The 25,418-nt window shown below is 38.3% G+C and overlaps 1 protein-coding gene across 3 annotated transcripts; it reads right to left on the bottom strand.

The window, feature by feature from the left end:
- Nucleotides 1-14,511: 14,511 nt before the first annotated feature.
- On the bottom strand, nucleotides 14,512-23,866 carry LOC105060309 (nudix hydrolase 2). 3 transcript variants are annotated; one of them, XM_010943974.3, is made up of 9 exons: nucleotides 23,621-23,866; nucleotides 22,439-22,665; nucleotides 21,726-21,791; nucleotides 18,998-19,135; nucleotides 18,679-18,756; nucleotides 18,533-18,583; nucleotides 18,385-18,419; nucleotides 15,448-15,556; nucleotides 14,512-14,954 (listed from the first exon to the last, which is right to left on the bottom strand). In XM_010943974.3, the coding sequence occupies exons 2-9, from the start codon at nucleotides 22,622-22,624 to the stop codon at nucleotides 14,724-14,726; spliced, it is 894 nt and encodes a 297-aa protein (XP_010942276.1). In that variant the 5' UTR covers nucleotides 22,625-22,665; nucleotides 23,621-23,866; the 3' UTR covers nucleotides 14,512-14,723. The 3 variants fall into 3 exon arrangements, with proteins under 3 accessions (XP_010942276.1, XP_010942277.1, XP_019711282.1); XM_010943975.3 differs by having other exon boundaries at nucleotides 22,439-22,652; nucleotides 23,621-23,819; XM_019855723.3 differs by having other exon boundaries at nucleotides 14,665-14,954; nucleotides 18,385-18,436.
- Nucleotides 23,867-25,418: the final 1,552 nt, after the last annotated feature.

Here is a 25,418-nt window from a genome sequence, read left to right as displayed (position 1 = left end):
AGGAGTGTCTCCACACTCTTTGGTTATGAGGACAACCAACCCATATGGCACACAACGACCTATGCTCGATAAACGTTGTCGTCTTTGGTAACAACGTATCATTTGGTCGCGAACATGTTTAAGGACTAAGCGACAAATCCTCCTTTGTCGAGTCTAAATAGTCCTAAGGACTTCACCACAACACAGGAGTTCATTAGAAGATGAAACATTTGTGATGAAAAAATATCAAAATATTTTTTATTTATTTATAATTCATGTACTAATACAAACGGAGCACAATCGTCAACAGACTGACGATTGGCTTTGGGACACTATTCCCAACAATCAGAGCTCAACATTCGACTGGATTGACGAGGCAGTTTTTCCATCAGAAAGATGTTCCTCCTCTACCTCCAGTGGCAGAGCCCAGTTCCTCACGTCCTGTGGTCATCACGGACGCACATATTACTGCACTCATGCAGCAAGTGAAGATTTTGATGGAGGCGGTCCAAAGCCTCCAGCAGCAGCAAACCCAACAGCAGTAGCTGTCGGTGGAGCAACCGATGGTCCAGTCGGTGCCATCTAGGCACAGTCGTCGTCCTTCATGGTGTTCACGCTCCTCATCTCCAGAGTCACCATCTTGACACTCTCACCGAGATGGACAACCATATTTTCGACACTCTTACCGTGCCACCCACTATTCACGGCATTCTCCCTCTCCTTCTCGTGCACACAGTATCAAGAAGGGAAATGACCGCGGATGCCTTCTACTTCTCCTTCTTTGAGTTCTTCAAGGGGTTCCACCTCCGAAGTTTTCTAGCAACGGCAACTTGACGATTATGAATGCAAGTTTCGAAAAATTGACCGTCAGCTCGTCCGACTTCAAGTGGAAGATCGAAAATTTTTCAATGACTACGACTTTCACACTGCTCAGCCTCTCTCTCGGTGCATCTTAGATGAACCAATTTTCTCTCGATTTAAGATGCTGTAGATGGAGTCATACGATGGCTCCACCGACCTGATCGACTACTTGAAGAGCTATAAGACTCTTATGACGATCCAGGGGGCAACTGATGCCCTCTTATGCATTGACTTCCTGACAACTCTTCGGAAGGCTGTTCGAGCCTGATATTTTGAACTTCAATCGGAGAGCATTAACTCTTTCGAGCAGTTTGAATATTCTTTCGTAGCCCATTTCAGCACAAGTCGAAGACCATCATAGATAACCGACAGTCTCTTCTCAATCAAGCAAGATAAGACAGAGACACTGAGAGACTTTGTGGCTCGTTTCAATACAGCCATGCTTGAGGTCAGGGACCTCAACGAAGATATGGCTATATCGATCATAAAAAGAGATCTGAGGGGATCCAAATTTACTTACTCTCTTGATAAAATTCTCCTCCGGACCTATGCTGAACTTTTAGAGTGCGTGTATAAATACATTCACACGGATGAAGCTGTTTCTGATCGATGCCCAACAGATAAAAAAGGTCAGAAGAAGAAATTAAAAAAAATAAACTTCCAGTCGAATCAACTAGGCTAACTGTCAATGAGCGAGTTTCACCTCGAAGACAGAGTCTGAAGCCGAACTATGGCAGGTATGACTCCTATACTCCTATCTCTGCTCCTCGTGTGCAGATCCTAATGGAGATCGAAAGAGCAGAATACTTACGACACCTCCCACCAATGAAAGCATCATTGAGGAATTGAGACAGAAAGAAGTATTATCAGTTTTATCATGATCATGGTCATGACATCGAATAGTGCATTCAACTCAGGGATGAGATAGAAGTCCTGATCTGATGAGGCTACCTTGGAAAGTTCTGAAGGGATCAACCGACTCAACCTCCTGCTGACCGACAACCTCAGCCACAAACTGAAGAGACTATCAACAATCGACCGACTGCAGGAGTGATTAACATGATCTCAGGATGACCAAACTGGAAGGCAACTTTCGAAGAAGAGTCGGTAAAGAAACAACGACTCGACGATGAAATTATCTTTTCAGAAGAAGATGTTCTGAGAATTCAAACTCTCCATAATGATGCTGTCATTGTTTCGACAATGATAGCTAATTATGATGTAAAAAAAATTCTTGTAGATAATGAAAGCTTAACAGATATTTTATTTTACTCGATTTTCTCCTGAATATGACTATCGACTGATCAACTCAGAAGAATCTCGATGCTATTGGTTGGTTTAACTTGAGATGCTGTTATTGTGGAAGGAGAAATCACTCTCCTCTTAACTATAAAAACTGAACCACAATATAGTACTGTACTCTTGATATTCATGGTTATTCAAGTTCCTTCGGCTTATAATGCCATACTCGACGATCTGGACTTAATATCTTAAGAGTAGTAGTCTCGACATATCATCTGTTAGTCTAATTTTTGATAAGAAATGGAGTCAGAGAGATGCATGGAGATCAACAACTTGCTCGATGCTGCTTCTTAATTTTTACACAAAATAATAAACTTGAGGACTCTTTGTCTGTTGATAAATTAGACTAAAGAGAAAATAAATAGAAGGGTGAACCAGCCGAACAACTGATTTTCATCCCATTAAAAGAAGAAGATCCTAAGAAGACGGTCCAAATTGGATCGCAGCTGTGTGATCCAGAGCGGCAGTAATTAATAAATCTACTGAGGGCAAATACCAATATTTTTGTTTGGTCAGCAACAGACATGCTAGAAATTTTTCTGAAAGTAATAACTCATCGACTCAATATTGACCTGAAGGTCAAACCAGTGAGACAGAAGAAAAGGCCTTTTGCTCATGAAAGGTAGAAGGTCATCGATGAAGAAGTCGACAAACTCCTCGCAGCTGACTTCATCAGAGAAGCTACTTACTCGCTTGGCTCGTCAATGTAGTGATGGTGAGAAAGATCAATGAAAAATGAAGAATTTGCATCGACTACACAAATCTGAATGAAGCTTGTCCGAAGGATAGTTTTTTTTTGTCAAAGATTGATCAACTAGTTGATGCGACTTCGGATCATCGACTCTTAAGTTTCATGGATGCCTTTACAGACTACAATCAAATTTAAATGGCAACTAAAGATGAGGAGTATACAGCCTTCATAATCGATAAAAACATATACTGTTATAAAGTAATACCTTTCAGTTTAAAAAATACTAGAGCCACTTATCAACAGCTTGTCAATAAGATCTTCAAAGCACAGATTGGATGAAACATGAAAGTTTATGTAGACGACATGCTGGTGAAAAGCTCCCAAATCTCAAATCATGTTTGGGACCTGAAGGAAGCTTTCAGCACACTTTGATGACATCAGATGAAGTTGAATCCGACTAAATGTGTGTTTGGAGTGACTTTTGAGAAATTCTTTGGATTTCTTATCTCATAACGAGAAATCGAGATCAATCCTGAGAAGATAAAAGCTATCATCAACATGAAGCACTCAAGTTCAAAGAAAAAGATACAGTAACTCAATGGAATGATCGTTACACTTAGCCGATTCATTTAGAGATCGATCGAAAGATGCTTGCCTTTTGCCAAGACCTTGCAGCAGACAAAGAATTTTTCATGATCGGATGAATGTCGGCAATCCTTTGAAGATTTAAAAAAATACTTTGCATCCCCATCACTACTGACAAAATCGAAGGAGGGAGAAACTTTGTATCTCTACTTGATAACTTCAATGGAAGCGATCAGTTCAGTACTCATCCAAGAAGATGAAAATCGAATTCAACGATCGATCTACTATACCAACAATGTGCTTCACAATGCTGAAGTGAGATATTCAAGAGCGGAGAAAATGATCTACGCTCTAATTATATCATCGCAAATACTTCACCCGTATTTTCAAGCACACCCCATCGTTGTCTTGACAGACCAGCCGTTGAAGGCAATCCTGCATCGATCCGATACATTGAGTCAAATGGCAAAGTGGGCAATAAAGTTTGATGAATTTGATATATAATATCGCCCACAGCCATCAATAAAGATGCAAGTTTTGACTGACTTCATCATCGAATATATAATATCTGATAATAAATCTGAAGATGAAGCTGATGACAAAATAAAATAGGCCATGACTCTTGAACCTGACTCGACATTGGTATGGATGCTATATATTGATGGAGCATCTAATGCACAAGGTAATGGAGCTGGTCTCATTCTTACATATTTTGAAGGGGTTATTATCGAATATGCCCTTCGATTCAATTTCAAAGCTTCGAATAATCAAGTCGAATATGAAGCACTCTTAGTCGGCTTAAATTGTAAAGGAGCTTGATATCGATAGTCTGAAGATCTTCACCGACTCACAATTGATTGCTGGATAGGTTAAGGATGAGTTTGAAGTTCGAGACCCTATTATGATGAAGTACCTTCAGAAGGTGAAAGATCTTCCCTCAGTCTTAAAATATTTTGAGATCTTTCATATCCCAAGGACAGAGAATGCTCAAGCTGACACACTTTCACGATTCGCAACTACTTCCTTCAACTCGTTGGGTCGGACATTCGTCGAATGTCTTGAACAGTCGAGTATTGATAAAGTCAAGAAAGTGTTACAACTCACTGATGAATCAAGCTGAATGGATCCAATTATCCTGTATTTAACTGATGAAACTCTCCCTATGGATCTCTCAAAAGCCAAACAACTTAGATGGATGGCTTCTCAATATATTTTAATGAATGGTTATCTATACAAAAGATCATTCTCTCTTTCCTTACTGAAGTGTTTGAGACCAACAAATGCCGATTATGCATTTAGGAAGGTTCATGAAGAGATTTGTAGAAATCACTTGGAGGATAAAGCTCTAGCTTATAAGGTCCTACGACAAGAATATTATTAACTCACCATGAAAAAAGATGCGGCTGAACTTGTCTGAAGGTGTAAATCATGTTAGAGATATGTAAATATACAACACCAACTGGTGAATTAGTTGACATCAATTATTGCACCATAGCCCTTCGCATAATGAGAGATTGACATGGTCCTTTCCCTCCGACATCTGGTCAGAGAAAGTTTATAGTGATCGTCATTGATTACTTCATCAAGTGGATAGAAACTGAATTTCTGGCACAAATCACTGAGAGTAAGATGGAGGACTTCATTCAGAAATTAATTATATGCAGATTTGATTTGCCACACACCATCATCACTGACAATGATCGGTAATTTGATAATCAGAACTTTAAAAAGTTTTGTGCGAAATTTCATATTACGTATAAACTCATATGAGTCGGTCATTCACAATCCAACGGAGAGATAGAAGTAACCAACCGAATAATTCTACATGGACTCAAAATCAGAGTGAATGAATCTAAAAGCCTCTGGGTAGAAGAATTATATCCGATCTTATGGGCATATCGAACGACTCCTCATATACCAATAAGAGAATCACCATTCAATTTAGCCTATAGAATAGAAGCAATGATCTCACTTGAGATCGGATTATCTTCAACAAGGGTTGAGCAATATAGTGAGCCGAACAATTCTGAATATCGGAGAGCCGATCTAGATCTACTTCCAGAAGTTCGACAGGAAGCTCAAATTTGGATGGCAGCATATCGGCAAAGGATAGTCCGGTATTACAATGCAAAAGTTAAACTGAAGGTCTTCCATCCTGAAGATTTGATCCTAAGAAAAATAGAAGTCTCAAGGCCTCTTGACCAGAAAAAATGATCTCCAAACTAGGAAGGACCATATAGGATATCGAAACACTTAGACCGGACGCATATTGGCTAGAAACTCTAGAGAAAGTAACCATTCTCCGAACATGGAATGCTGATAATTTGAAAATATATTATCAATAAAGTTGTCCATGTATACATTATTTAGAATAAAACATTGAATTTCAGAATAAATTTTAGAATCACAAGTTTTAGTCAACTATAAAGTGGTAATGGACTGACAGATGGATGGTCAATTCATCGACTATCGACTATATTTTGATTTTTTACTGTAAAAATTGACATATCAATTATACTTTGGCTTTCACTATAAAAATCACAATACCGACAGTGTCTCGATATCAAACATATTCTGACTTTCTACTGTAAAAATCGATCATAGTCGAATGACTATTATGCCGACTTAGTCTTAACTAAGCGGAATACTATGCCAATACGATCAAAGTTGGATTGAAATTATATCGATTTGACTACGGTCGGTCGAAAGATATTTGGCTTGCCATCGATTATCAAATAACTTGACTTACTAACCCGACTAAGGTCAGACACAGGGTATTCGGCTTATTACCGTTTATCCTAATGCTTAAAAGTATGTCAAATGGATATTCGACTAATGGATGATCCTACAAGTACTATCAAATATTTGGTTTACCGATTGATATTCGGTAGTTAAATAATTACTCTACAACATTACAAACACACAGAAAAGAGAGTCTATACTTAGAAAAAAAAAATTTCATTCATTGAAAAAAAAAAGATTACAAAATTAGACCGAAGTTTGATTATAAAAGTATTTGATTACAAAAAAAAAATAAAAGATTGCATCGATTATCAATCGTCATCCCTATCTCCTTGCTCCGGTGTACTATCGACGATTTGGACAACTTCTGGTGCAGTCGGTGCTCCATCTTAAGTCGGTGCATCTTCTTCTTCTTCAACAACTCCATCTTCCGATGCAAGAGAGACGATGCTACTCAAGTCAAGATCCAGGTATAACTTTCTGACTACATCTCAGCCATCTTCATACTCAACGCAGTAGGAGGTGAATCCATTTTTGAGAATCTCTTCCTTAAACTTCTCGAAATTCTTGAAATTTTCAATGGCATGGTTCAAAGCCTCTCTCACCGACCCTGCTTTCACTCTTGCCAAATCTACGTCAATCCTTGTGGAAGCCGATTCATCATCGGCCAGTGCCAACCGTTCCAAGCTGGCCCAATGTCTCCTCCGTTCGGCTTCGAGTTCGATGATGAATCCATCTCTTTTTCTTTGAAGTCGATGGATAGAATGCTTCTTGCTCTTGATCTTTGTCTCAAGAGACAAGATGCCTTGACAAGCCAACTCAAGTTCGGCTCCAAAAGATTCAAGGTCGACGGTCAGATGGGAGACTTCCTCCTGAAGCTTCGCCTCCTGCTCGATCACCGTCCGAAGTTGTTCAAGGGCAGCTGCCAGCCGTCTTTTCAGCATTGGTGGCTGCCACTTTATCCATCCATATTCGATGGGAGTCTGCAACCTTACGATAACCGACTTTCAGATCGAACATGTCGTGTGCCAACTGAAAGTGGAAGATAAGTCGGATCAGTCAAAAAAAAATATGTGAAGGAAACTTACCCCGAGTATCATCAGGTAAAAAGAGAAAAATATTTTGTGATGGTATGGCTTTTCCTATTCTCTCGATCAGCCGAAAGAAGGACAGCTTGAATGAGCCATTTGGCCAACTCTAGATTGGCCAAGGCCGACTCATCATTAGAAAGCCTGATGTCGAAGTGAATGATGTGCCCTGACGATGATCCGTCGTTAGTCGAAGTCACCGGTGCCTTCGTCTGATCCTCCATCGGCAGTCCCGCACTTGAGAATGCAGGGAAACTAGAGCTTGACTGCATCCGAGAAAGTCCCGCTGAAGGAATGATCGACGCAATTGCGAACTGATCAGGTTTGGCCGTGACTTCCGCTTGAATCCGAACCTTTGTTGATTGAACCGCCGTTGGTGCTGCGGCAACTCTGTCTTCTCTTGTCGTCCCATCTTCGGTAGATGGTACTTCAGGAAGCACTGTCGGGGCTGACAGCACTAGAACCAGCTTAAGAACCGATGCTGATGATATGTCAGGTTCTCCTGTCGGTGCAGATATAGTTGTCCGACTCTTTTTCGACGGTCGGAAAGGTCCAACTTCGGATGCTATCATTTTCTTGGCAGCATATTGATGAATATCGAAGGATGATACTCGTACCCTCGATTGCATAGCTGCAATCAGAATAAAAAGTTAGCACAGTTTAGAAACAAACAAAGAAAAAATAAAAATGATCGATTATGCTATACCTAAATGGTGACCGAACTAAAACTGACATCATAGAGAGCTTATTCGATCATCAGCTCTCTCTATGGCGGGACCACCATGTCCTTCAATCGGTGGAAGTCTTCTTGATCATCGACCTCCACCCGACTGTTCTCATTGGGGTTGATCCTTGGATCACCCCAGTGCGAAGGGAAGCCCCAAGGAAGAGAAGAAGCGACGAAGAAGAATTAGTTCTTCTATCTATGAATGAATGATAGAAGACTGATAATGAAGGAAAGACCTTTTCTTGGATTGAAGAGCCACCAACCCTTGGCCTTAAGATGAGGGCGGAGAACAAAGAAGGAAGGAAAAAGAGAAGGATGAGGCTCGATCAGTATTAACCAACACAACAAAGCAAAGCTAATTATAAGTCGGACCGAATTCAATGCCAGCTGAGCGGGACAGAGACCATAATAGTCCAGAAGATTCTAAACGAACTCCGAAATCCAGAATCAAAGATTAGTATGAAGGTCTTCGACATAGAGAGCAATCTGGCTCGAAGGAGGAGAGTTCACCTGACCATCGGCACCAGACGTAAAGAGTTGATACTGCTCCAAGATACAATATTATTTTTGGAGCCGCTCAACATTGGGTTCGGATAGTGAAGAAGCCTCCACTTCCGAACTCGATGGAGAGTCGTCGGTCGGATTCTCCGACCGACTATCTCGAGAAGAAGAAGCCCTAGCCATGGGAGAAGAAGACTAAAGAAAATAAAAAAGAGATGGATCCAAGAAGGAAGGACAAAAACACTTAACCTGAAAGCTAAAAGCAAAAAGACAGAGAAGGAACCCTGGTCTTCTGGTGCTGGGGCGACTTTCCAACAGAGTTTCTGCAGCAGAAGACAAAATGCAAAGTAAAAGTTTGGCCGAAAGCGACCCTAATATATAGGATCCCTCAACAGCCAGGATGGAAGCGGTCAAATCGGAGTCTCATCAAATGACGACATATGGTAACATCCGGACCGATCATTAATCGAACGGTTTGACACACCTGCTCTTGATCGTGCCACCTCACCATCATCTGCATGAACAGCTCTGATTCAATGACATGCGGACACGTGGTCAAAATCTACTAGTCAGAATCATATCGTCCTAGTCGAATTATCTTTCTGAAATGACATCCGATACAAACACCTGATATCGAATTGTCCTGTCGACGTGACAGTCCAATAATAATTTTGCAGCCACCGAAACGATAAAACAGTCGAAGAATTCTCGACTAGCAGTCAAGTCGGGGCTCGAGGCAACACGTGACGACTCTCTTCATCCAATGTGATGGACCACGTGATAATATATACGTCGGATCACCTCAGACTTGGGAGTGGGGGGTAACTATTGGAGAAAATCAACCGACCCTTGACTCTGACTCTACATCGGTGGAATGAACATATCACTCTGACTCATAATCGGTTAACTAACTGACAGTCGATTATTATCGATCAATAACAAACGACTTGATCAACCTCCAACTGAAGACCATCGGCATATTAGAGTTACCAACTGATGGTCATTCGGATCTTCTACCGACTTACCTCTACCGATGTATCAGTATTACTGATATATAGTCGGCCTATCTGCTCAACATACCCTAACCGTTATGAACGGTTATCAACTACGTGTTACGATGATTAATGGGAATAAACAATCCACTAACTCTACGATTATGGTCCGATAATCTAACACCATAAAAACCGGGACCACGTGCTCGACGGTTATATCCGAATCATCTATAAAAGGAGAGATAAATGAGTAGCACGGATAAGACAATTCTGGACCAAAACTCTGCCACTTTCAGCATTCTTAACTGTTCACCAACCTCCTCTCTGATTTAAGCATCGGAGAGTCCCCGTCGGACACAATTTCGATCTGTGAGGATTTGTCTTGCAGGTATTCTTCACCGGTGACACGCGACAGAGAATTGGCCGCAACAACATTCAAAATATTTTGCCATTATATATTTTTTTGATAAATTTTTTTTATAATTTAAATCATGTTTTCAATAATTTTTTTTGATTTCTACACAATTTGGACAAGCATTTTAAAGGCCCCTTGAGGATTTTTTTGACTTTGCCTCCTATTTGTTAAGGCCCGCAGCGTAGCATGGGTCTCATGCTAGCGTACATGCAGTTCCAATATTTTCCTCAGAAATCAATTAAGAACAACATCACATATGACACTGATTCATCACCAATGCTCTGAAATCTCAATGATCTAGCTTTTTGAAAAGCTTCAAAACAAAGTTCAACCAATCGACCAAGAAAAACTACAGAAGACAGATTATGATACTTGCTTCAAATTTCATTGCTTGCTTTAGAAATTCTAATTTGTTTGAGTCCTTTAAATGTTCCGCCACCCCAAACCAAGGGTCTCCCATTACCACCCACTGCCATATAGATATGGTTGTATGAGTTTTTCTTGTGTAAAATCTATGGTGACATGTTTACCGAACATGAACCAGTCATCATTGTTGGGACTGGCTTCTAGGAAGAATGAACATCAAGATCCTATTGCACCAGGCTAATTAATATATGGATTTGGAGACTACGAGGTAGGAAAACATATTACAAAACATGATTCTAGAAGTCTTTGCACGTCAAGCTTGACCCTAAGGTCTATCCTCTACTCAATATCGAAGCATTTGTACCCTGCAGTGCTGGGTCATCGATAGGTGCAGCATAATGGTTGACATACTACTTTTCGTGGTGTGTGTTCTAAATGCGGCATTGGCTATCTCACCCTTAGATCTCTTTTTTCATGATAGAAAAAGGCGATGAGTCTGTTTCCCTTGCCTATCAATTGAATCCCGCAATCTTGTCTCTTACACCAAACAACCAAGTTGGTAAAGCTGCTAGTCCACAAAAATTCACAAAGCTCAAAATGTTATCCAACCGGCTATTTGATGCATTGCGTTCCCAACTAGTTCTACAACACAATCTTGGCCTCCCTCCTTGAAACTTTTCTTTAAGGTGCATGCTTGGGGTCTACATCCAAAGAAAGTTGTCACAGCTAAAATCTTGCCTGACCACGTGGCTCCTTAGGGCTGATGCTGATGAGGTTGGCGAAGATTCAGGTCGAACCCACAAGGTTGGTCCGAGCTCTCTGTAGGTCAAGCTCTAAGCTGAAAGATAAAGTGGTCGGCGATTGCTAAGCTCAGGCTGAGGATGCGGGTGCTTATTCTCTGATCCAAAATAAGAATAAGAAAATCTGCTTGTCAAAGATTATCAGATGCCTAAGTCAGCTAGAGATCTTGGAAAATATTAAAGTTTCCAGAAAAAAATGATAGCATGTGTACAGAAAATATCAAGAAAATATATCTAGAGATCTCAGGATGTTGTATATAGTAATCATTGCCGAGTAAGACAGTTTACATGCCATAATTGTCAGCCGCGTGTTGCACCCATATGGGGTGCGTAAGATGGACCGAGCCATAACAATTGATTGTTGAAGTGAATTTAAATGATATTATTGCGGTCAAGAGCTTATGGCTCAGCACATAAGGTATTGTCCGTTCTGGCTCATAAGTCTCATGATTTTGTTCTTCAAAAAGTGCCTCACGTTGTAAGATGATCCTTTTCTGTATAAGTTAGAGTCCGTCTTGACTCAGAACTAATGTGGGACTAATTATGCCCTCCTTTTTATACCATAAAAGACATTATAGCGGATTAAACTATGGCACGGTGAACTTTTATTGGGCGGTGTGTCCAGATCGGATTGGCAGAGAGATTAGTTCCAAAGCATATCAAAAGTCTTCATGTAGTAGAAGACAGTGATGATAAGGCCTGCCATGACGTGGGAAAAATTTGCCCAGGATCCGGCCATCATTCAGCTAGAATTTAAAGGTCATCATTCAGCTAGAATTTAAAGGTCCTCAGACCTCAGTCGATTCACAAGACGAATAACGTTAAACACATCTGTGTGCTTCCATTCACTGAAGAATGGAGCACTTTCGGACTGTATTCAGCAAGGTACGAGGCTGTAGCTAGACGAGCAGGGGAGCGACCTGATACCCAACAGTGCCTCGTTTTTTAATTCAACGCAACCCACCATGAAACATTTTTTTCATCACAAAAAAAAAAAAAAAGACATATATAACGGATCACAAAGTTCTCGTTGCATGCAGCTGAAGGAACGAGCGAACGTCGTTAAAAGCAGAAAGCTTTTCTCCACATCGTCGAGAAGGATGCATGATTTGTTTGTCGGGGTGTTCAACACTGTGGTCCGCGGCTTTTGCTCGGAGACGCACAGAAAACTCGTGGGGACCATCGGATGACCAGACGAGCACTCGCCATAAGCGACGAAACAACGCCAAAAGCCGCTCACGGTTTCCCAGACGTGGCCGCTCTAGGTGGGGGGGTACCATCTCAGAAGAGAGCCAAGATGGTGCCAAAACTAAGAAGCCGTGGCCAAGGCCGACACTCGAAACCCGAGTCGCTTTCCCACTAAAACCACTTACCTAGTATTATTAACAGTGCAAGAACCGCTACCTAACAACAGATACCTGAAGGAGAGTACACAAGGAACTTGAACCTCGTGTGTCTTCACGCTTGTGCCATTCTAGGAAGCAATTACATGATCCAAGAGGGACAGGAGTTTTAGTTAGAAGTAAAATATTCCGAAGGCAACAGAATTATTTACCTTATCAACGCATGTTACAACCGCCAACAATTACCACGTTAGCCTACAAACTTTAGTTGAAACCCCCTGGAAGGGAGCAATCATGGGTCTAAGTATCCCACTCATGCAAATACCGGCAATATTTCCTTGTAGATTCAAAAGACTTAGCCTTCAGATGCCACAGTTAGTTTTCAATCTCTTTTCCAAGGAAACGAAGAGCAATGGGATCACCGTCGATCAAATAAAACAGAGACGTACATTTATTCCGAATTTGAATATAAAAGAGAGTACACATCATAAGCCCATAAGAAAAAGCTACAGCCACTAACAGTTACCACGACATCACCACAAAACTTTTATTAGAAACTCATCCAATGAAAGATCCCAGGAGGAAGCTAGCATTTCCTCTGAGAACCTAGAAAGCAAAGTGAAAGAAGAGTAGAATGGAGAGAAGAGCACTGCAGACCCGGTGGAACGTCGGCGAGGGAGGAGAGGATGAATAATTGTAATATGGGAGATTTGGAGAACTGGGACCCTGCAGTGGAGGATTTTGGCAGCACTGTACAGGAGTTGGCGGGCACTCAACTGGAGATGGCGGTGGCGGCGCTCCATAGCCCAGCCCAGATGGCGATGGCGGCGGCGGAGCTCCATAAAATGGATATGGTGGCGGCGGAGGGAAAAGCTGGCATGGGTTGCTGCAGTGGGGGCAGTTGAGGCATAGGTATGGAGGGGTGCTACCGTCAGCCGAGCCATCCTCAGCCTTCACAAAGATGATATTGAAAATATAGAGCAAGAACATCAGAAGAAGCATTGTTTTGGGAGGAAACATCATCTTGTTCCTGGCCATCAGCGGGCAGAAGAACAAGAGTGGGGGGAGGAGGAGACGGAACGAGTCTAATTTAGCAAGGAAAAGAAAAACGTCACTAGCTAAGGAGTGAGCTGAAGCCCACTGTCCTTACTTCGTGGCTGGATAGACACCTCTTCAGGTATACATGCAGTGTGCCACATGGAATGCCATGTGTTGACTCCAAGTTTAAAGTCTAGTGCAGGATTCCTTTTTCCTTTTTCTCTTCGAAGTAACCCTTTTTCCTCAGTTTTGGCAGATCTCCAGGCGTGAACATTTCATCATAAACATTTATCAGCAGTATTTTCCATGGTTCTTTCAGCTTTTTATTAGAAGTCTAGCAATCATACTGGGCATTCAGTAAAATTTGCAATTCTTGTCGGCAAGCTTTATTTGTCACTTGCTATTGCTATACCAATAAATTTTCAGTAAGTTTTATAATGGTCGCAACATTCCCTATTAAGTTTTTGGCTAATTATAATACCATTATCCTGTTATCCAGGTTTTAGTTCAGCAAGCGATCCTAGACAAGACAACAGTATTGTGATCATTTAGTTATTCATAAATAACAAAACTGTTAAGGAGTGAACAATGCTCATGACATATGGAACGTATATGATTATCAAATAGATTATAAAGATAGCATAATTCTTACACCGGGATAAGACTGAATAACTTGCTGTTTTACTACATTAAAGCAGTCAGGTTAAGTTCAATCTTGCAAAACGGCTAATCGTTTTACATGATCATTGTTCTTTGAAGGCCAAAACTATATTGCACAAGAAGCAAACTTAATACTTGAACATGAATGCTTGATCTACATGCGCTTTCAGATAATAAGGTTTAAATTGATAGATCAACATTTGGATGCCAGGTTGGGTGCTAACAATCCATGGAGAATAAACGAACCCCAATTCACCAGTGATTCTACAAATTAATTCAAGCGTCTACAGACCAGAAGATATATATATGTCTTAAGAAGGTAACTTCTATAGTTCTTATGTCAAGCTATGTGCCCATTTCACCAGATAGACTACAAGTTATAACTGGGTTTCAATGTGGACTCTTATTTGAACACTTGCACTAGCACAAGAGCATCAGATATTATTCTGATAATATTCTGGAATTTGCAAGAAGGTAACTAGTATTTCACAATTCATGTCCTAATGAGTCCTGACATCAATAAGCAATGACCATTGCACTTATTCATCTGACCTCCAGAACGGGGGAAATCAGCTACATGTTAACAAATCAAACAATATATATTGAATGAAAACAGATACAGTTATACATTAATTAAAGGTCCCAGTTGCTTTCAGACATATTACCAGGTCTTGATGGCTGGCTCAGGTCCTTCCTGTTTAAATAAAGATAGTCTTGTGCATGAGAGAATGGTGATTTTACGCAAACTGGTGAAAATCCAGCATAACCCCTTTCAGCTTTTGCAAGGCTAACATCAGTGATATACTTTAACACATCATATTTCTGAACAAAAGGTTGTGCAGCATATTCCTCAATAGGCATCCACTGCATGAGGGGGGAAAGCAAAAGTCATAAGAATTTTCTTTTTCCTCAACGATATAAAGGCCCAAGCATCCATAAAAGATTGAATTCTTACAAATTATTGGAAATACATCACAAAGAGAAGATACATGTATCATGATGAATGAATTTACATATTTAAGTCATTCTCCTTTTGCAAGTATTGGCAATATAACTTTGTTAGAGATCAAAGTTTGATTTCCAAGTTCAGCTAATATGATTTTGTTAGAAAAAGAAAAAAACAAGAATTCGAGGTCTAGCTCACCAAATCGTCTCAGCTAAAATCCAACACAAGTATCTGAAAGATGCTGTTAAGCTAAGTCATTTCCAAGACAAGTTGATATCATATTACAGATCATGCAATCTGAAAGTAGCTGCCCATGTTATACTGGTTCATTTCTGAAAAATATATGCACTATTTCCTCTTCAACTAACAGACGTTTAGACAGTTAACCTTTACAGAATTGACTTGCAATACCTGCGCTGCCTCAATTTCTGATTCTTGCTTCTGAATGTCAAAGGAGAGGGGGCGTAACATGCATACAAAGAATAAATCTGACTTCCCAAAGAATGACATGTGGTTCTGCCTGCAAGTCGATACTCTTCATTAACTTGACATGAGGTAAAGTTTCAGATATTGGTTTGTTAGTACAGATTTATCATCTATGAAGTCAAAGAGTACTAAAGCAAACATCTGTATCCGGAAAAGATGAATGCATAATGATTCATTTCATGGGAAATGCAACACCTAAATGGCTAAACCTTAATGCACTGGATATAGCATATGGAGACATGCGAACAAGTGAATGTTGAAAAACAATCAAGTCAATAAATAATGTCATGCAAGCTGCAACCACATGTTAAATAGCAGTCTGTACTTAATTATCCAGGGATAATTCCCAGCTAATGATTTTGTAACTTCTGTATGATAATAGCCACCTATCATATAGGATTGCAACTTGGCCGACACTTACAGATATGGATTTACTGAATTAACAGTAATTGAAAGTCATCTGTCAAAAGAGGCAATGGAAGCTATTGTGGATATCATGCGGAACTTTTTCAAGCCTACAATGGGCTTAACTCCCTGCTGCTAGTGCTACCTCTGTTCTTGGACTATAACCATGATGTTAGAGAGGATATGGATCTAAGAAAGGATATGACCGTTCAGCGGTCAACAGGAATCCTAAATAGACTAGTACCATATTGCTTCAATTAGGGGGGAGGCAATTAAATATCAGAACCAAAGAGTTGTATTACCGGAACTGATACTTGTACATTTGGGAACCAATGCGGTACGCAATACCAGCATGTACAATACAGTACAACATAGACATACAGCATGGTAGCAGGTATTCACACAGAAATGGTAAAACCAACTATCATGCGCCAGTATCGTATGGTACCTTGGGACATACCAAGGATTTGGTACAACACGCCAGGTATGCGAACTGCTTGCCCCTTTACTTGTTTACAACATTTTTTCTGCGACATAAAATTCTCTTTGGCTATCTTCTGTTCTCCAGAATCTCTTGTACTTGGTAAATTCATGCAATTTTTTATCAGGGAAAAGATGTGCTTTTCTAATTTTTATTATAACAAAATTTTCAGATAGGAAGAAAAAATAAGGCAGTTAGTGCAATAATAGTTAACCTTTGTTTTTTGCACCAAACAGTTGTGAAACATAAATGAGTTCTGAATCATCAAAAAGGGAAAAGAAAGTTAGGTAAACTACCCTTCTATAGGTAAGAGCAGGTACATATTCACAGTGTGTAACAATGAGATCATTTTCACATTATGTTCATTAAGGCATTGAGATAAATACTCATCAGTGCTCATTCCAAGCAGGCAATGATGATATTTCCTGGCCCGGCATGAGAAAGAATTGTTGCATGTCAGAAGAAATAGATCAGTAGGGCCAGTCAATTATAACATTGAGATCAGCAAATCAGGTCTTTCAGTACAACAGACTAATTAATATCGGTACAACTGTTTTGTTTTTGGATTATAGGCAAATTTACACTTTGGTCTTATATAACTCAGCCATTTTTCACTTAAGATTTTTTATGGAACTTGCTGTGATGCAAGCATCACATGGATATATCCACTTTGGTGGCTTTTGGACCATAACATACTCTATGATATTAAATACATGGCGAAGGGGAGAGGTATGAAGCATATTAGAACTAATAATCTCGTGAATCTAAGAATTTCAAGATTCTGCAGGAAACCTTTTAAACAGATTGTGGTAATTCATGAATATACCATATGGTATCATCCTGAACCATTCGGTTTGGAGCATCCCGAACCATACCAAGAGTGGACCAGCATGGTTTCGCCCCTTGGTTCGAGAAATCGAGGGAGGGAGGGGGAGAAGGAGAGAGAGGAAGAGAGAGGGGGGACGGAAGGAAAGGAAGAGGAAGAGGGAGGAAGGGAGGGGGGGAGTGTGGATGGAGGGCTGGAAGGCCTCAATTCCCCTATTTTGAATTAGCTAGAAGCTTGTCATTCCCCTGTCTCATTCCAAACAGAAGAACCAAATGAAACAGGGGAAGCAAGAGCTTCCCTTCATCCGCCTCTCTCTCCCCCTCCCTCTCCCTTTCTCCTTCCCTCTCTCTCTCTCTCTCCACATCCCCCTCCCTCTCGGCACTGCATGGTACCGTACCATACTGCCGGGCAATTGGTACGTGTCCTAGTACCGGTACAGCCATCCTTGATATGCATGGTTAGAGAATGCAGAGTCCAGCTTCAACTTACTAATCATATATGTAATCACTCCAACACAGTCCAAATACAGGGTTTGTAAGGATATTATATCTACATTTGTTATCATTTTTATATGTCTGCTTAAAGAGTACCATGGCAACTTCATCGTTACCCTTATGGTTATTCACATTAGCTAACCATGAGCTGCATAACAAGATCTATTAGCCCATGGGTAACTTGTTTACAATAATTCCATCTATATTCCACTTAAAGAGTACGATGGCAACTTCATCATTACCCTTATGGTTATTCACATTAGCTAACCATGAGGTGCATAGCACGATCTATTTGCCCATGGAGTGTGACTTGTTTACAATAATTCCATCTATATTCTTCTATTCTCTCTCATTTATCCACTTTTTATTTTTTAACTTCCGAAACATTGCATCTGGACATTGGGAAGAATTTGTAACAGCATTCTCAGAGAGATAGGACAAGGTTTCTTGTCATTAATAGCATTATAATTAGTTGCCATATAGAATAAGTGAAAAATTGCTACTCTCTGAAACTAAGTTCAAACATCATACTGTTCAAGGCACTCATAAACAAAAAGATCATGAAAGAGCCAGCTGGTTAAGATAGGTCTTGCAAATATTGGAGAATCAAAGGATATTTAAACAAAATATGAAAAAACCTGAATAGGAACTGATACCTGAATGCAAGTATTTCAACAAACTCGGTGTCAATCTGCAATGCAGTAAAATCTAATTTCTTCAGAATGATTTTATCTGTCTATAAATCTGAAAGTTCTCAAAAAATTCAATATTATTAAATGTCAAAATAAAGTAATCTACACATACTCCAGTCTCTTCTTTTACTTCCCTTACTGCTGCAGCATAAATATCTTCACCCTGCAGAAAGATGCAACTTGGTGAATGGAGTTATAGAAAAACAAAAATCACCATTTCCTAATACTTTCTTCATTTCTTAGGTAGAAATTTATTACTTGGTCAACTACTCCTGTAGGAATCTTCCAAACACCTGAGCCATGAAGTTTGCCGCTATTTTCTTGGACCACCAATACCTAACAAAAAGAATTGGAATTTTCAGATTTAAAATTACTGTCAAAAGGTAGCCAATTGAACACAAACTGAATTATCCATTGCAATAGAATATGACATAGCATAAGGAAAACAAATTATGCTCATTCTTTCAAGGTCAATGAGCTTATAAGAAGAAATTAGTGAAGCATTATTTCATATTTGTATTCATGCCTGACATATAAGATAACATTTAGGTGAAGGGAGATTGTATACATGATTTACCTCTCTCTTGTCATTCATAACAAAACCACCAACACCTACTCTATGAGAGGCATTTGCAGGAATTGTATGTTTGGTATCAGGAATCCAATACACAAGCATCAAGTAACTTGGCTCTGCATGGTGGTACCAAAATCCCTCCTGCACCAAAATACGATTGTGGAGAACTAAGTAACAAGACCATGAAATCCACCAGCTAAAAATCACAGAAAAGTGGCAGGAGGATAGTATGTAAAAAGAATAGTGATCTGTAATTATAATGAACCATACGGTTTTTTATGTCACTACCCAAGAATGCCATCTTATTACGTATCAACATTCCAAGATAATATATTGACAAACATACATGCTGCTGAACATTGCTAAGTTAATTGGTGTAATTTTTCAATCACATAGCAGTGTTTTGTGAAAGACTAACTGGCCCACAACTTCAGTTAGCATGCTTGAGATTTCAAACAGGTATTTCTTTTAGAGAGAGAGAGGTTTCAAACAGACAAACTCTTCACGACAAATCAGAACTCAAATGTGCCACGGCACAAGCAAACTCATGCATGTCGTTAAGCTAAAACTCATATAATCTTAAAGGTACCATAAACGTTATCATGCTCATTAGCATTAAGGAGTTTTTAATTTCAAAAGTAGAAAAGGAAACAAGAAGATAGCATGACAAGCAGATGGCAGCAAGAGGTGGAACACCATCTGCCAGTACAGGAGCTTATGACCGACTAAGATGAACTATCTGCTAGTCTCAGTCCCACATTAAGCCTTACTCATAATATGCTTCAAAGTCTCCACAGAATATGAATGATATCAAGGTATTCTTCTGTAGTAATTTTGAATTATTAAGGAACAAATAGAGTTGGAGCCAGGCTTCGCTCACTCCAACATGAAGATATATATTATATCTGGCTAAATTTTTATGCCATAACAAGAAGATTACAGCTGGTCCAATTGAGTTTGTCAAATGCAATAGCCTTGTCTGGAGTACATTCATCAATAGTAGCAAGATGTTCATGAATTACTTGACCAATCTCCACCTATCTGAAATACTAAACAGAATTTTCATCAACACTGCACTACATACCAGAGCACTGTTCTAGCAAAACCAACAGAACCAACCACTATCCTAGTTAACAGAACACCAATGCAGCTTGATTAGCCTTTCTGTTCAACAGATTTACAGTTCTTCTATAAAAAAGTAGCGCAAGCATGAACCTAGAATTATGTTATTTCAAATAGGTCAGACGACAAGAAACATGTCAACAGAATTCTTTTTATGTTGGAATATCACAAACTAGGGGAAACAGCTTTTTATGACCTACAGAGACATCCATTTTGTAAACAAGAAACATCATCCTTAAGAGTGATGCAGAAATATCCACAATCACCTCTTTCACATCTAGAGCTGATTATAAGAAATGCAGGGCTAACAGGCCTCAACATTAAGGGAGCCATCATGGACTTAACTATGAAAGTAAAGCTCAAAAAATCAATGATAAGAATGCCAGCAATCTACACTACATGAAAGGTCTTACATAGTGGAAGATAAAGTGAAGAGATGCCTAGCAAACGGAAATTGATTGTGGCTCTGGAAAGGAATTAGATGTGAACATATGGAACAAACTTGAAGTTACAGTAAGGTCAGACAAAGTAACAGCTCACAGGTCCCCATGAGAGACGGACTGGCAATCAGGAAGACGGGATGAAGCTTCCCTTCTTTCACTGGAGAAAGCTACATGACACTCAATTACATCTCAGAAAGATACATGGAGTATTCTTGTCAGCAGCAGTGCAGCACTATCATGTACCTTGGAAGAAAGGCATAGGTAGCAACATTTTAGCACCACCTGGATTTATGATTATAAACAGTCAATTTGGGGAAATTCCCCTCCAGGTCCCATACCTCAAACCCTCCAGTATCTATAATCTCAAAATCACCCAGAAAATTGGGCCCAAGGACCAAATTTTCATCTACGAAGGAAACAAAACCCCATGTGGCCAACATCATGTTAAAGAAGGTCCCATGTTGTACAAATTTATGGTTCCTTATTTTATAAATAAACCATGAAGCAATCACAACTGTCACAGGCTCACAGCCTTTGAGTCTTTGAACTCCAGAACGCATACTCTTAGAAAGAATAATAAATTACTTTTCAATACTTACTTTTGTAGACTCCACAACACACAAATTTAAATCTAAACTAGTTACCATGATTCATAACAGAAAGTCCACAAAACCTCATGCAGTCCTGATTGCTACACCATCTTCCTTAAGAGATAGGGTGATGTAGCATTTTAATTACATTTGTATTATTTTCATCCACAAGGAGCCCCCAGTAGAGGCACTCAGACTGCTAACAAACATTATTTTGATGACACTATGATGCTCCTACCTACAGTGACAGTTAAACTAAGATGTACACAATGTCTATCCTTAGAATAACACACAAAATCATTGCCAACATGGTCATCTTTAATACCTATTACAGCTATGGACATGCATATAAGTGTATGAGCATATGTTTGTGTGTATAGAATGTGTTTATCACTTTATCTATTTATATGGATGTATCTGTGTGAAAATAAGGATGCGAGAAGGAATCAAACTTCTTTTAAATTAATTAGCTAGTTCATTTTCTGAATTTTTGAAAGCCCTAATCAACAAAGAGCATGCAATTTAATTTGGATAGGAAATCTGCATAAAATTTGTCATATGAAACAAATTAGTTACCTCAACAGCAGGTTGAACAAGATTTGAGAGATTGATGGGCAACTTTATCCAAACACCTTTTATTCCCTGGAAATGCAGTCAAATAAAAGCAACATAAATACATAAACTAATAAATTTAAAAATGACTCATGCATTGATCTCCTCGAGTACATGGTCATATATAACAACAGCAATCAGAAAAATTTAAAAATGAGTCAAGCATTGATCTGATCAAGTACATGGTCATATATAATAACAGCAATCAAACTACACATGGAAATAACAAAGTTTGGAGACATATACATGTACTAGAAGTCAATTCAAACTATAAATCGATTCACTAAATCCATAAGATGTTCTTATCACTTATGAGTATCAACATAAAGAAAGACAGTTTATATGTATAGCTAACAGACTTAGCATATATTGTTGATATGATTTTATATAACCTATTACCAATCCTTTGAGTAACCAGTTCAGTCTTCCAGAATATGTTTCTTAGTTATATTATTTTAGGATTTCCTTCACTTTGAGAGATAATCCAATTCCTCTATCCATTCTATTGCAAATCTGCTGCCTACTTGATCATCACTAATTATTTGAAACCCCCATTAGTTGAAATGCAATTAGCAGCAATTTTCACATGTCAATGTTTAGAATTTAAATCTTCTGGAGAAATAAAATTACAGTACAAAATTTTTTACTCAGGTAAACCCTATGACCAAAAGAACCACCTGCTTCCTCCAATATGATATAGATGCTCTTAATGAAGAAACAAAAGCACTAGAATCCATTGGTGTCTTCATTTCAACCATAACACCTCCATAGTGGTCATTGACAGAAGGTAGCAATTCAACTTCCTCTCTTTGATCAGTCAACTCTGGAGCTGCTACTGGTGATGGACTCGTTGAGATAGACATGGATATGTTCTTCAGCTGACTTGTAGTCCTACTTGCAAAACCTAATGATTCCAAGGTTAAAAAGTGTCAGCAAAAAAAAAAAAAACTAGCTTAAAATCATTATTTTATCTAAAAATGATTAGCCAGCAGCATTGGAATAAACATGATGCACAGCAAAATCTCTATAAAAATGATTAAGAAATCTTAATCACTTAAGAAAAGGTCATATAATTTCACAGCACAGCATGATCAGGCCATTCATGTATAAAGACACGAGGTACACACTTCAACGTTGCAGAATGTGGAAGTCATTGTGATAATTGTCTAACAATTTATGATTGGAGTGAACAATTTTTTGTTGCTATATTATTACATAGCCCATCATTACATCCTCCAGTTATCAGCATGTGATGAACACCCAACCAGCCTTGATGGCTGCAAGTTCGATGCATGGTCCAAGAGAAGCACTTTGACAATAGATGCTGAACTACAAGGGTTCTCTTGAAAATTTAAAAGGTACTGAAAGTCATGAAATTTACAATCACCATGAAAAGTCCCGTTAAGGACATTTTTGTGAACAGACAACAACATTCCTACAATTCTTATAGACGTTGCACTCTGGAAGATGAATCTGAGGGATGGAAAGAATCTAATCGTCACCTACATCAAAAAGAAGGTAGGCAACTACAAGATCAAATTCTCAAGGATATGTATTTTTGATATACAAAGCGATTAATAACCATTCCCAGCTCCTTAATTTTTCTTTTCTTCGGTTAATTACCATTGTTAGCACCGGAATACTGACAACTTCTCAATCTAAAAGTGCAAAGTTTGGTATGAGCTTTCCCAGAACAGATCATTAGAAAGAGTATCATGGCCTCGCCAAAAATCAAAATCCTATTTAACCTATAAATTCGAGACGGACGAGGGCAAAACACTAAAAAAGAGCTCCAAACGAATCGAATGATGACAACTGGAGCACCCAAAATAGAGGAAATCAGAAAAAACAAAAAATACCTCGAGAAATGGCAAAACGGGATGGCAGAGGGATTTGAGACGGCTTCGATTCACGGGGAGGCACGGGCGATGGACCGGAGGCAAAGCAAGGCCACCCGGGACCCCAGCTTACACGCCTTTATACAGCGGGTGGTGGGATAACCAAACCCTAACACCAGCCCTGAATCCTGGAGTTAAGCCTAAGATGTTCGTAGGAATGCCCTGCAGCTGGCGTGCTGGAAAGCAACGGCGGGACTCGGGAGGGACGTTGAGGACCCGTTCTTTTGATTTTTACCAAAAAAATTATATTTTTTTGAATAAATATTTTTCAAACACCATTTAGAAAGAAAATTAATTTATTTATATTATTTTATATATTGAAAATAATTTAAAAATTTATTACCCATCTCCTTTATATTACTATTTTCCTAAAAAAATTGCTATGACCTATCTATATTTTCATAATATTCTTTATTATATAAATATTATTATATATTATATTATATTATTAATATATTATAATATTATAATATAATATATTATATTAATATCTTATAGTAGTATAATATAATATAATATATAATATTATTATATATCATAATATAGTATACTATATTATATTATTTTAATATGTACTATTATATATAAAACATATTATATTATTATTATTATAGTATTATATAAATATAATATAACATAATATAATATAATATATTACGTTATATATATATTATAATATAAAATATTAATATACTATATTATTTTATTGTTATATATTATTATATTATATTATATTATATCATATTATTAATATCTTATATTAATATAATATAATATATTATTATATATAATTATATAGTATAATATATTATATAATTATATTGTTATATACCATTATATTATTATAATATATTATATAAATATTATATCATAATATATTATATTATTATATGATTATGGGTATATTAGGAATGAATTAAATAGGTTACTTCTCGGTTGATTAGAAAAGTATTTAGCTATCTCTTCGGTGGATAAGATTTTTTTTTATTTCATAGATAAATACTGTCTATGAAAAAATATTTTATCTATCTTAAAAATTATGAGAACATAAATAAATTAATTAATAAAAAAATTATTTAATTTTTTTATAATATTTATTTATAAAAAAATAGACCCGGAAGGAAAACAAACAGACCACCTGAATAATTTGGGGCCTGGTAAATTTTTATGCCCCCAATAGTTGGCAAAATGCCAATTGCTTGTTGCCGGTTTTCTTATGGGCATAGCATGGGCATGGCTGCTTGGACCAGCAATTTTTAAACTGGCGATTTGACCCAGATAGCAGACATCATACAGTGCCATGCTCAGAGAAATCAGTGGAAATTTGAAGGACAATCACTAAGCAAGTATAGTGGAAGCCACAGGGTGAAAGTTGCACTTGATAGTATGATTCATTAAGATTTGCATGATTCCACCCACCCTAATTTACTGAAATAAAGGGGGATATCAACCCCCTATCAGGCCTCGGCTGTTTCAGGTGGTTCCACATGATGCTAAATATCCTCTCTCAGATCCCTCTAAACTAACGAGAGTTTGGGCTTTACATAATTTTTGTCAATATATCTTTTTTCTCATGTAAGAATTGATTGATATGTCTTATGAACGTAATCATTGCATTGTATCATATTTTTTTTCTCGGGTAAGAATTGATTTATGCAAAGTTTTTATTGATTAATATATCTTTTTTCTTTAAGGATTGATTTACATATCTTTTGAAATCATTGCACTGTATCATAATTGTCATTTTATGTCTTTATTG

Source organism: Elaeis guineensis, chromosome 1, assembly GCF_000442705.2.
Source record: "Elaeis guineensis isolate ETL-2024a chromosome 1, EG11, whole genome shotgun sequence".
Lineage (NCBI taxonomy): Eukaryota > Viridiplantae > Streptophyta > Magnoliopsida > Arecales > Arecaceae > Elaeis > Elaeis guineensis.
This window is presented reverse-complemented; position numbering and strand designations above follow the sequence as displayed.

Bases quoted from the DNA above. Each gene is read 5' to 3' on its own strand.
- LOC105060309 (XM_010943974.3), bottom strand. From the start codon at position 22,624: ATGTCTATCTCAACGAGTCCATCACCAGTAGCAGCTCCAGAGTTGACT. The intron at 18,757-18,997 runs GTAAATCATGTA...TCTTTTTGTTAG, and splicing joins TTATGAATGACAAGAGAGAG to GTATTGGTGGTCCAAGAAAA. The intron at 15,557-18,384 runs GTATCAGTTCCT...ATCGACTTGCAG, and splicing joins GTTGAAATACTTGCATTCAG to GCAGAACCACATGTCATTCT.